The sequence below is a fragment of the Pimephales promelas genome, chromosome 7 (assembly GCF_988280905.1).
Source record: "Pimephales promelas chromosome 7, fPimPro1.hap1.1, whole genome shotgun sequence".
Taxonomy (NCBI): domain Eukaryota; kingdom Metazoa; phylum Chordata; class Actinopteri; order Cypriniformes; family Leuciscidae; genus Pimephales; species Pimephales promelas.
This window is the reverse complement of record NC_142775.1, coordinates 6,735,623-6,748,351: the sequence shown is the minus strand read 5'-3', so window position 1 is coordinate 6,748,351 and position 12,729 is coordinate 6,735,623. Positions and strand designations below refer to the sequence as shown.

The 12,729-nt window shown below is 40.4% G+C and overlaps 2 protein-coding genes across 2 annotated transcripts in view; both read left to right on the top strand.

Moving 5' to 3' along the window:
- myo3b (myosin IIIB) overlaps positions 1–5,175 on the top strand; it is a 212,167-nt gene extending 206,992 nt beyond the window's left edge. Inside the window, exon 38 of the mRNA XM_089132995.1 lies at positions 4,723–5,175. The gene's annotated coding sequence lies outside the window, so the exon portion shown is untranslated. The remainder of the gene's footprint in view (positions 1–4,722) is intronic.
- A 3,048-nt stretch (positions 5,176–8,223) lies between these two features.
- Positions 8,224–12,084, top strand: sp5a (Sp5 transcription factor a). The gene is made up of 2 exons (XM_039647292.2): positions 8,224–8,607; positions 9,807–12,084. The coding sequence occupies exons 1-2, from the start codon at positions 8,557–8,559 to the stop codon at positions 10,866–10,868; spliced, it is 1,113 nt and encodes a 370-aa protein (XP_039503226.1). The 5' UTR covers positions 8,224–8,556; the 3' UTR covers positions 10,869–12,084.
- The last annotated feature ends 645 nt before the right edge of the window (positions 12,085–12,729 follow it).

Here is a 12,729-nt window from a genome sequence, read left to right as displayed (position 1 = left end):
AAAGGCATCATATAGTGACGCTTTTGACAATCCATACACATCCGACGCACATGGCACCCTTTAGTGGTCAATATAACGCTTCGGTTATGGGTAGGTTTTGGTCTGGGTAGCCTGACTTCGTCATACTCATATTCTATTGAGAAAATGAGTCTGATACCGCTCCGTAGGGCTTTGATTATGAGGCGTGTCTTAAACGAACCAGGAAAAAATAAAACCTCTGCACTCAATTGGATAGTCGGTAAACTTACAACCAATCAGAGCAACGCAGTAACTCAACAACTTTGCATAGCGCAGTTTTCAACTACAGAACTTACTTATTTTAGAAGTAAAATAACGAGTGTTAACGCCATGAGTGCGAACAAAGGAGAAACCACAACGACCACAGGCTTTTCATTGCGTCCCATCTTCTTAGCGACCATCAGAGCCAGCTGATAAGTTACACTTTTGCTGAATCAAGTAGGAAGGACGGCAAATATATCTTTCCGATCGACAAATGCCTTGATTGCAGTTTTCTGTTTGTCTATTAAAATTAATGCACTGTCGATTTATTTCACAACAGACGCGACAGCGGAATCTATACATCTCAATTCTCCAGCTGCAGTCATCTCTGAGGGAAACCAGTAAAGCGATCTTTGATAACGTGATGATTACGTCCCTGCAGATCATCTGTCCATCATCGTATAAAGCCCGCCCTGGCAATTTGATTGGCCCGAACGTTTCCTGTCTGATCATAATTACTCCTCAATGGATCGAGTCCAGACCGAACTTCCCGACCAAAAAATGTTGTGGGCGGAGTTCGGGCTGGCATCCAGGCTAGGTCTGGGGTGGTGTTAGGGTTAGACCACTAGGAGGCGCCTTCTGACCCATATATATCTGCGTCTCATATTGACGCTAAAGGGTGCCATGTGCGCTGGATGTAGACGCATTGTCAAAAGCGTCAATATATGACGCCTTGGGATGAGAACGGGCTGGTATTTCCACACCAGAGTTAGACAGATGAGAGCCACAAACAAAACCGCAGCCGCCTCTTACAGTTCCTCCTGAACCAAAACAAAACAGCTTACGTAACCGTAATTACGACATGGCTACCCGTAATGTTCTATCTGGAGCTGTTCACGTCCTCAGACTCAGATTTATTTATTTCTGTGTGAACACAATCAATGGTGAAATAAATCTGCAGCAGCCAGGTCATAGCACTAGAGCACTGCAAGTTGTTTACATTCGTTTTTATTGTAATATTATGTGCTTTGAGACACAAGGTAATTTAACACCGTCTCTAGTCTTGTGTGGCTTAGCAGATGCTGATGTGTGTGTTCATGTAGGTGGAGGCGTGGCTTTGAAGATGCTCTGAAGGGAGGGTGGGATCGTATGCTTTCAAAGCTAGCTTGCTATTGCTAACTTCTCTAAAATTGCCTACCCTACCTTTAAGTCTCTTGAGCTTTGAGCAAAAAAAAAAAAAGTGGATTTTGCAGCTCTATTTTCCATAATTCAATGGTTTAAAGGGGTGATGAACTGAAAAATCTAATTTGCCTTGAGCTTTTGACATCTAAGAGGTCATCATATTATAAGAATATCCTGTAAGCTTCAGAACTGAAAACGTCCTTGTTAGTCCAATAAAAGCTTTTATTGACAGCCTCAGCAAACGACTCGTTTTTCAAAGTGGGAACTATGACGTCAAAGAGGATCATAGACTGTAAAAAAAGATGGACGACGCCCCTCCGCTCTTTTCCATCGGAGAGAACTGTAGCCGCCAGTGTCTCGATATGACGCTGACATCTTGGGACCTGAGTCTGCGCACTTGCGTGTTTCGGGACCAGTCATGCGCAGTCGTGAGCAGGAAGTTAAGCCGCGAAATCAAGGCCACGCCCTTCTTCGCGCTGAATCAAACTCAAGCACACGCCCCGCACTTTCATTAATGTCCTCTGTCTGCTTCGTTCTTCTCCAATGGTGTCCGCTGATTGCAGAACCTCGTTAAAATAAGGTAAATACAACTACTGACCACATAATCAACATTATGGAAAAAGTCCGCTGGTGCTTCAGTGACTACCTCGCACAGAGAACCTGTCAATCACAGCTGTCAATCATGATGTCACAGCACCGTTTTTATCATCACATAACTAACTAAAAACAAACTTATTTTAAAAACGAACACTTGAAATTACATCAACGTGATAGAAACTACAGTAAATGACAGAAACTATCTTTGGAAAAAGGATATGTGAAGTGTAATTTAATTGTTTAGTTGGTCTCGCGTCCCATTGAATAACATGGGGAGGCGGGATTTATGAGCTATACTAGGACCGGTCACAGGGGGGCGATCGAGACGTTTTGGCTTCACTTTTGAGGGCTTGTGCGGCACGCTTGAAGAGGATAAAACACCACCCCCGCAGAAGAAGATCAACGCCTACTTCAACACGTCCGGTTTAGCCCCGCCCACTGATTCATCATTACACACATAGCTAAATAACATAGATTCCTACCTCGTGATGACAAACCAGAGTGAAACTCATTATAATATGCAAAACTGTTATCCACTCACAGCCGTGGGCGTTGACTTCCAAGTCTGCAGTACGAGACGCCCATAAAAACCGAGCGTTTTTGAACTAGACTCAAAACTAGGGTAGAAAATAGCCTATTACTTATTCATTTTGATGGGTTTTTTTTAATGTAAAAACCAAGCAAACGTCATAAGTTGACCTCAGACAACAATGTACTGTACCTCTAATTCCATTTGGGCTACCATTGTTGAATATTAATTTGCCTACAAAATGATTTGTTGATATGAGTTTAGTGAAATCTGAGACCTATTTATCTCGCTCTCTGCACTCAAACTGAAGCGTTTGATTAATTCGGCAAACAAAAAGAGCCGCAATTGTCCCAAGGACAAACATCTGCACGGAACTTCAAACCCCGTCGGACTGAATCTAAAATTAGTAAATATCCATGAACTATATGTTCAGCCCCTCCGTATAATCCGAAACCTCTGATGCCGCTCGAGGAAGCCAGACGTGACCCCGACAATTACCGCGGGAACCGAGCGGGTCAGAGTTGCGTTGCCACACACAGCGGCGAGCGGCTGGTTAAGGGACGACCTCTCCCTCATCTCCTGACCCGAGGCCCGTTCAGCGCAGCGCTCCTTTTAAACGCGCAGCCCGAGCGCAGGCAACAGTATCAGGTTTCAGGGGAAAATGTTGGAAATTAGCAAGAGCAGAGTCAGGCTACACCGCGTCGTGGGCAGAACACAATGGCAGCTTTCTGTCAGGGAGAAACTTCAAAGGGCCGCTGAGTGACTACTCTGAGTTGGACTTTGTTGTAGATCACTGAGGAAATTCACAGATGTTTTCTCATACGAGACACCATTACAGAGGCTCTCGTACCCGGTAGCCCCGAGCGTTTCTCTGCCTTTCCATCTCTCCTGCTCTTGTGTGCGAGACAGATGTGGAGACCCTTTTTTCTTTTTTTTTTTTTCTTTTTTTTTTAGACTTTTCCCCTTATTTTCTTCTGCTGTCTGTCCAAAGAACATGAAAAGCTAGACCTGTCCGAGGAAGACCTACACGTGAACTGTTGACAGTTTTATCAGAGAGCGCCGTGATCTTGACCGAAAGACATCACTTAAAGTTGTGTGTCACCAGAGAACTCCTGATATTGGACAATATTTGCATGTGATTTGATTAAGATCTCCCATTAACCCTTTAAAGCCTACTGTTTCTTTGGTCACTAAGTTATTAACATGATAAAAACGTGGCTGAAAAAACCTGCTGCACACAATTTTCTACATATTTTTATCAAGTAAAAGACCGTAAAGCATAATTCTATATGTCTCCCCTTTCACATTTTTATCACAGAATCAAAGAATAACTGGTAACACTTACGATAAGGTTTCATTTGTTAACTAAAATTAAAGGGTTAGTTCACCCAAAAATGAAAATTCTGTCAGTATTTACTCACCCTCATGTTGTTCCAACCCCGTAAGAGCTTTGTTCATCTTCGGAACACAAATTAAGATATTTAAGATATTAAGATCGCTCCTGCATACAGTCCGTGGGCTTCTTGAGGGACTGGCTCTTGCTGTCCCCGAAAAGTCATTAAAGACATCGTTAAAATAGTCCAAGTGACTACAGGGGCTCAATCTTAAGTTTATCAAACGACGAGAACACTTTTGTGCGCAAAAAAACAACAAAAATAACGACTTTAACTGTGAGCAATATGTATATATATACAATGTAAAAAAATATTGTTGGTTTAACTTTAAAAATGAAGTAACCTGGTTGCCTTAACATTTTAAGTTCATTGAAATGGAAAAATTGAGTTATTACAATGAAGGAGATTAATTTAATCACTAGAAACTAAAAATATTATGTTATCTGAACTACATAAGTTATCTAAGTTGATTTGACAAAAGAAAAAATGTGATTACAAATCATTATATATATATATATATAATATTATATATTACTGTATATGTTATCTGAACTTCATATTTGGTTTTGGCCATATAACTTCACCAAATTGCATATTTTTAATCTGTTTGGAAATATAATGCTCCACAACAAATACATGTGCAAACATTATATATATTGTATAAAGGTTCAATAAGCTATTCAATTTGATAAAATTAGATTTATTGCACTATTATTTAATATCAAGCTTTACAGGATTAAATGCGTGCATTTATGTTTTATGTAACTGCTAAAACAACCCTCTTTCTTTCTTCTTTTACAGATTGCCTTTTCCAGTGTTTTGCTACGAAATGTGCTGTACATATAAAATAATGAGGAGCGATTATTTATGTATGCATTATTTTCTCAGTATTTGGATTTGCGTATTTATTATGAAAGGCAAACGTGCTATTTATCAGTTTTCTTAGAATAAAAAAACATACACATTATGGTTAATTAAATAAGGACTCTCAAAGGCAGCCTGCCGGACTGTTAATATTTACAATAATTTGTTGCCAAACAACATGATTAGACGAGCGATGGCTGACTCACTGTGCTGCTTTTATTTATTTATTTTTTTAAGACGGTTTGGTCTGAGGTGTTTATGAGCGCCTGACCATAAAGCACCATCCTTGTTCTCTGCATCACTCATTCTTGTGTTGATATAAAACTCCCTTTTTTGGTAATAGATTCATTCCAGCTATACAGTACAGTTCACACTTGGGTTGAACATTCACATTCAATCTCACCAGCTGTTTTGTATCCTAATTTGTCTGAGAAATAAAGTCAACAAAATCAAGTTTGCACTTTTGTCATATATCGTGTTCTGCTACTTTTAAAACTCCTTGTATAACCTGAATTAAAGGGACAGTTCACTTTGAAATTAATTTTTGATATGTTTTAGCTTACCTCAAGGGCATCCAATATGTAGATGTCTTTGTTTCCACAGTAGTTTCAATTTTGATATTTTGAGGTCAAACCGTTCTTGTCTGTCAGTCATATAATGGAGGTCTATGGTCACCACCTCAAAGAGCATGCACAGAGAAGTCCAAATTAAACATGATTTAATGACTCATAAATGTAAGTACACATTGATGGCCTAAGACACGAAACGAGCGGTTTGTGTGAGAAAATGAACAGTATTTATATCGTTTTCACCCCTTGTTGCCCACACCCTCAGATAACTTGGACGTGGCTGTGGTTACAAGAGGTAAAAACGATATAAATACTGCTCGTTTTCTCACACAAACCGCTCGTTTCGTGTCTTAGGCCATCAATGTGTCCTTACATTTACGAGTCATTAAATCGTGTTTAATTTGGACTTCTCTGTGCATGCTCTTTGAGGTGGTGACCATAGACCTCCATTATATGACTGACAGACAAGAACGGTTTGACCTAAAATTATCAAAATTGAAACTACTGTGGAAACAAAGACACCCCCTTGAGGTAAGCTAAAACATATCAAAAATTCATTTAAAAAGTGAACCATCTCTTTAAGTTTGACAAAATGGGGTCGTTATTAACCTGTGTGGACGAAAAGAGAGATATTTAGTGACTGTTTAGAAGAATAAACAGAATTGTGTCCCCTTGCGATTCTCTGAGGACTTCAGGAAAACTGAGACCTCCCCTCTGTGGGATTCCCCCTCCTTCCCCCCGTCACGATGTGAGAAACCTTAATCCCATCAAAAGAGCTGATCAACATCAAGCACTCCAAACTGCTGGAAAGGGACAGTTTAAAAAGTCATAGATTAGAGGCATCTCTCTGTGGGAGTTTGCTTGTCTTGTTTTTTATTTAGTCTACTGCTCGCATTCGAAGCTGCACTCGCTAATATGACAGTTTACTCGCCTGCAAAACTTATACCAAACTTTGAAGCAATTTTTAATGTGAGCGCTCATTCACGATGCTGGATTCCTGTAATATTTGTGGAGGCGTCACGTGTCGGAGTCGGAGACTGGGTTGCAGTGAAAGCTTGACTGGTTCGGGGCGGAGAGGAGGGAGGAGAACTGGAAAATGTTCAGACTTTCTCAAAGACTGGATCTCCTCCTCTCGCCAGCCTGCAAATCACACAACTAAGACATCATCATCATCATCACCGTGTCATCTCCACACCTTGATGGGTCGACGTTGAATTGCACACGGTGTTGTGGGACTCTTCTTTACTAAATCATTTGTCTTTTCAACTATGAGAACAATAAACAAGCGCTTGTTCTTTTTGTTCCGTCGTCACAATCAATCAGCGCATGTGATTCGAGAGCCGTTCTGTTGACAAACCTAGTCTTATTTTTTATTATGTGTTAAAAAACCTCTGTGGGAAAATATTTGACATATTCGACATAGACATATTTGGTAACACTTTGCAATAAGGTTTCATTTGTTAACATTAGTGAGTGTATTAACTAACATAACCATCAGCAACATTTGTTACTGTATTTGTTCTTATTTATTAACAATTACAAATCCAGCGTTTATTGTTTGTTCGTGTAACTTCACAGTGCATTATCTAATGTTATATACAACTTTTGATACTAATAATGTATCAGTAAATTTTGAAATGAACATTGACAAATATTAATAAATGCTAGAAGTACAGTTCATTATTATGCACTAACGTTAACTAATGAAACCTTATTGTAAAGTGTTACCACATATTTCATGTTGGTGTTATTTGTAATTCAATTAAAATGTTAGGTAACAGTTAAGTTTAATGCTATTGCTAACATCATATTACTAGAATTTATTAGTACGTACACTGTGCTGAGTTGGTTTAACCCAATTTTGGGTCAAATATGGACAAACCCGAACGTGTGGTTAAAAATGTCATTTAAAAATGTAAACCAACGGCTGGGTTTTTCCATATTTGACCCAAATTTGGGTTAAAACAACCCAGCATTTTTTTAGAGTGTATAAAGCACATATTAATGCCTTATTCTGCATAACCGTATTTCACATCTCTTAATCCAAACTATTTAAACAGTACTTAACTATTAACTACAACTTTCCTTAACTATACACTATAAATAAATGCTGGGTTGTTTTAACCCAACTTTGGGTCAAATATGGTCAAACCCAGCTGTTGGGTTAAATCTATAAATAGCATTTTTAATCCAACAATTGGGTTTGTTCATATTTTACCCAAAATTGAGTTAAAACAACCCAGCATTTTTTAAGCAGCAATTATGAGTTTAGTGAGGCAAAGTCGCAGTTGATAGAATTGGAAGTGTGAGCAAATTGTATATTCACAGTCACATGCAACTTGCAATTTCTAATTGCTAAATCACTAGAGTTTATTTGAAACACGCTATTGCTACATTGTGTGTATAATCACTGACTGATATGGCATGTTCACTGTGATGTGTGGAGTCCGACTGGCATGTTCACTGTGATGTGTGGAGTCCGACTGGCATGTTCACTGTGATGTGTGGAGTCCGACTCGTTGTAAGTGTAACTAATTTAGCCATTAATCGTAAATTAAATGTTAAACTATGTGTGAACTTTCTAGTGAGTCAAATGGTTCCTTCCTTCCTCTTGAAGTTATCTCATAAGCCCGCGCGAGATCTCTGGAGATAACACACAGTCGCATTGTCGCACAACAAATCCTTAATTACAGAGAGGGGGATCGGGTGACTCCGGCATCCAATAGCGGGGGTCTCCAGGCGGCGAGGGGGTCTTTGATCAAGGAAATCCAATTATTTGTGTATATACATTTCCCACATAGTGATTACTTCATTAATTGTCCCGCCTTTATCCCCACCCGTCCCATCCCCCACTAATAATCAGCCCTTTTATCCAGACCAACAAACACACCATAGGAGCTTTGTGTGGATTCAGAGGATTTGCTTCCCCCTCTCAAAGAGCCGCTCTTCTTTGATGATTGGGCAGCGGCGAACTTCAAAGTCATAAATCTCACTCCTGACTGGCTGGCGGCCCACCAAAGTCCTTATCAAATCCAAAGAAGTGATCCTTCACTCCCTCAGATAGTCCAGGGATAGCTGGAGGAGAGGACGCGACGCCACCGCGCACGACACGCACTACACACGCTCGAGTCTTTTTTATTTTGGAGATTTGAAATTGGCTGCTTTAAATCGAGAAGCTTGAGGAACTCGAGGAAGTGTTGCCATGGCAGCTGTGGCCGTGCTGAGGAACGACACACTACAGGCATTTCTGCAGGTTCGTCAAAACTTTCAGATATCGTTGAAAATGTCGCTCGTAAAGCGCGACGCGCGTCGCTCGTGTAACGCGGAGAAACGAGGCTTATTTGACTTATTTGAGTGTCTCTGAACTACGCAAAGTAGCCTACTGCGGATAACGAGACGTTATTACTTTATTATTCAAACGAGTGCACATAAGAATTATAGGAATGCCCTTTTCCATCCATTTAATTAGTTAGCATCCGTATAAATTAATTAAATAGAGTTTTGAGTTCGATTTAACAGTTCTTACTGTACTTTACAGAAGTTATAGCTCGATTTTAATCATCTCTAATTAAATTCAGTCGTACAAAAAGTGCAATAAACTTGCTACTGTTGTTTAACTCTTTCATTTTTAATGATATTAAACTTCAATTTAGTGGGTTGTGTGTTTATTTTTTTAATTGTTTACAGTGTATGGCGATGTCAAATTTCGCAGATAATTTATTCATCTATTTTTTTTAATCGTATAATAACTGACTGTCATTGCATGTTTACGTTAATGTCAATTTGACGTCAAATATAAGACAAGATTTGATTAAGATGCTTCAAAGCATATTTTAAAGTCAGATTATACATCAAGTTCTTTCAGTGGTTAAAATCTGAAAATATGAGGTTTAAACCCATGCTGAAATAGATGATATAAGCATATGGCAATTGACGTCAAACATAGTCATCAAAGAATTGGTCAAAAATGCAAATCAAATAAACGCCAAAACGTCAATTAAATGTCAAGTTTTGACATCTGATTTGCATTTTTGACCAATTCTTTGATGACTACGTTTGACGTCAATTTGATGTCTATTTGACATCAATTGCCCGCTGGGTAGTTTTGCAGCAAGCCAACAAGTCAAACTCATTGTAAGTGTAACTACTTTAGCCATTAATAAATGTATTGCCAAACCATGTGTGAACTTTATACTGAGTCAAATGGTGACTTGAAATCGATTCGAAACATTCACCAATGCAGCTAAAGTTATGCAAATTGAAATGAAATGTCTGTCCATAATAGTTTTGTTGGCTCTTTTTGAAATTGTATCTGTAAGTCAATTCCTTGATAAATCCTGTGAAATAAAGTAGCATTTGGCATGAGAATTTTGTTGGAATCATTGAGCAAAGCGTGTGTGCAAAAAAAAAAAGTGTGTAAATATTTAAACATGACTCTTTCTCACTATCCAGGATCGCACGCCAAACTCCTCGCCGGAAAACAACAAACATTCTCCTCTGGCACTTTTAGCGGCGACGTGCAACCGTATCGGTCACCATCACGGATCCGCCCACACCACGGACTTTATTCAAGTTCCCTACGACACGACCCTCGGGTCGCCGTCACGGATTTTCCACCCGTGGAGTAACGAGGCGAATCCCCAGTCCACGCTTTCCGGCAACACCTCTTTCGGACTATCCTCCAAATCTCACCTGCAGGGCTCCTACGCCTCCCACCACGAGCTCCCGTTAACCCCCCCGGCCGATCCCGCGTATCCGTATGATTTCTCTCCGGTCAAGATGCTGCCGTGCTCGATGCAGTCGTTGCAGTCGAGCTGTCCGCCGACTTACGTTCCCGCCGTCACCTACGCGGCGCCGGCCCCCATCCCACCCTCCATTCCCGGTTTCGTCCCGGGACACTCGGGCCTGGTCCATCAGCAGCCGAGACAGCTCTCTCCGAACCCGGGCGAGGATATACCGTGGTGGAGCCTTCAGCAGGGAAACCACGTCAGCCACCCGTCGCCCCTCGGTCCCCACCGCTTCCCGATCCAGAGGGGTTTGGTGTTGGGACACACGGACTTTGCCCAGTACCAGACCCAGATCGCAGCTCTCCTCCACACCAAATCCCCCCTGGCCACGGCCCGCCGCTGCCGGAGATGCCGGTGTCCCAACTGTCAGTCGTCCAGCTCCAGCGACGAGCCCGGGAAAAAGAAGCAGCACATCTGTCACATCCCCGGATGCGGGAAAGTGTACGGGAAAACGTCCCACCTGAAGGCGCACCTGCGCTGGCACTCGGGAGAGAGACCCTTCGTGTGTAACTGGCTCTTCTGCGGGAAGAGTTTCACCAGATCGGACGAGTTGCAGAGGCACCTGAGGACTCACACGGGGGAGAAGCGCTTCGTGTGTCCGGACTGCTGCAAGAGGTTTATGAGGAGCGACCATTTGGCCAAGCACGTGAAGACGCACCAGAACAAGAAGAGCAAAAGTCACGAAAAGACTGATTACGTGAAACGAGAAGACCTGAGACCCGTGTAGTTGACTCGGATGAACGTAGACTAGTGCAATATAATCTTCAGGATCCTGAAAAAGAAGCTTTTATTTTTTCATTAAAAAAGGTTGCTTAGACTGGGAGTCGTCTTTTCTTTTTCTTTCTCGGACTTGTAAATATAATTTTCAAGTCGTTCCTAAAGGATAACGTGTCCTGAGCTACTCAAAACATTAACAAGTTTTAACTTGTGTTAAGATCTCTGTCTTCGGTGGAAGATTTCTTTATCCTGTAAATATATCGATAGCTTTTGTTGAATGAAAGTGTCAGTTTTTCGCTCCTTGTGGGGTGTCTTAGCATGCTATTAAAAACCATCTGTTAAACTTCCAAAAATGTGTGAAAATAAAGAAAATGTCTTGTACATGCCATCGAAACAAGACGGTGAGGTGGAGTTGTTATTAAGCATAGATTTATTTTTTGAAGAGGAAAAATGCTAATTAAATGGATGTCTAAGTTTTATATGTGTGAGTGTGTGTGAAACGCCTAACAGAGAAACGGTGAAACTCGTCTGTGATCGAGAATCAAGCACTGTGAGATTCATCATTCATTAGGGTACGTAGAGTTCAAAGGACGCCATTTTGATTTTAAGTTAGCGAAAATGACAATAAAGCAAACACTAACTGACGTCCGCTGTATTTTTCTGTTTTCCGTGTCACTCGTGAGCATTTTGCAGATGCTGTCAGTGTTTGATATGTAAAATATATAAGCACAAGCCCTCGGGCTATCACAGAAATGCTCTTGAAGTGCATCGAAATCTCAGAATCGCATCAATGGAAAGATTACGTGACGAACTGTATGGCAAGTTCACTTAATAGCATCTATGGTATTAATTATAAAACAGAACACAAATCTGCTCCATGTAGATACAACATATTCAGATGCACTGCCATAGCAAATCAAATTTCAGTGCAGATGTTTTCACTGCTGTTTTAATGTCAAATCAACTCCATTTTAACCTCAATACATTTTGATTTTTACTAGATGGTTTATGTCTGTCTAACTCTAAATAGAAGGAGAATGATGGTAATAATTCATTATTTGTCTGAATTGTACTGACAATTTTGCATGGAGAAAGACATAGAAAGCCCACAAACATTTGCAAAAGAAAAAGGAAACATTTGGTTATTAAAGGGATAGTTCACTTTGAAATTAATTTTTGGTATGTTTTAGCTTACCTCAAGGACATCCAAGATGTAGGTGATATTTTTAGGTCAAACCGTTCTTGTCTGTCAGTCATATAATGGAGGTCTATGGTCACCACCTCAAAGAGCATGCACAGAGAAGTCCAAATTAAACATGATTTAATGACTCGTAAATGTAAGTACACATTGATAGCCTAAGACACGAAACGAGCGGTTTGTGTGAGAAAACGAACAGTATTTATATTGTTTTTACCCTTTGTTACCACAAAGCGCCCTCGCCCTCAGATCACTTGGACGTGGCTGTGGTAACAAGAGGTAAAAACGATATAAACACTGTTGGTTTTCTCACACAAACCGCTCGTTTCATGTCTTAGGCCATCAATGTGTACTTACATTTACGAGTCATTAAATCATGTTTAATTTGGACTTCTCTGTGCATGCTCTTTGAGGTGGTGACCATAGACCTCCATTATATGACTGACAGACAAGAACGGTTTGACCTAAAAACATCAAAATTGAAACTACTGCAGAAACAAAGACACCTACATCTTGGATGCCCTAAGCTAAAACATACCAAAAAATAATTTCAAAGTGAACTGTCCCTTTAAGTTAGGTTTTTCGTACAATTTAATTTATGTTTCATGCCTCTGCAAAACGGCGACGTCTAAAACCAGCATTGCTAAGTCAGATTGGAATGAAGGAAGCGTTT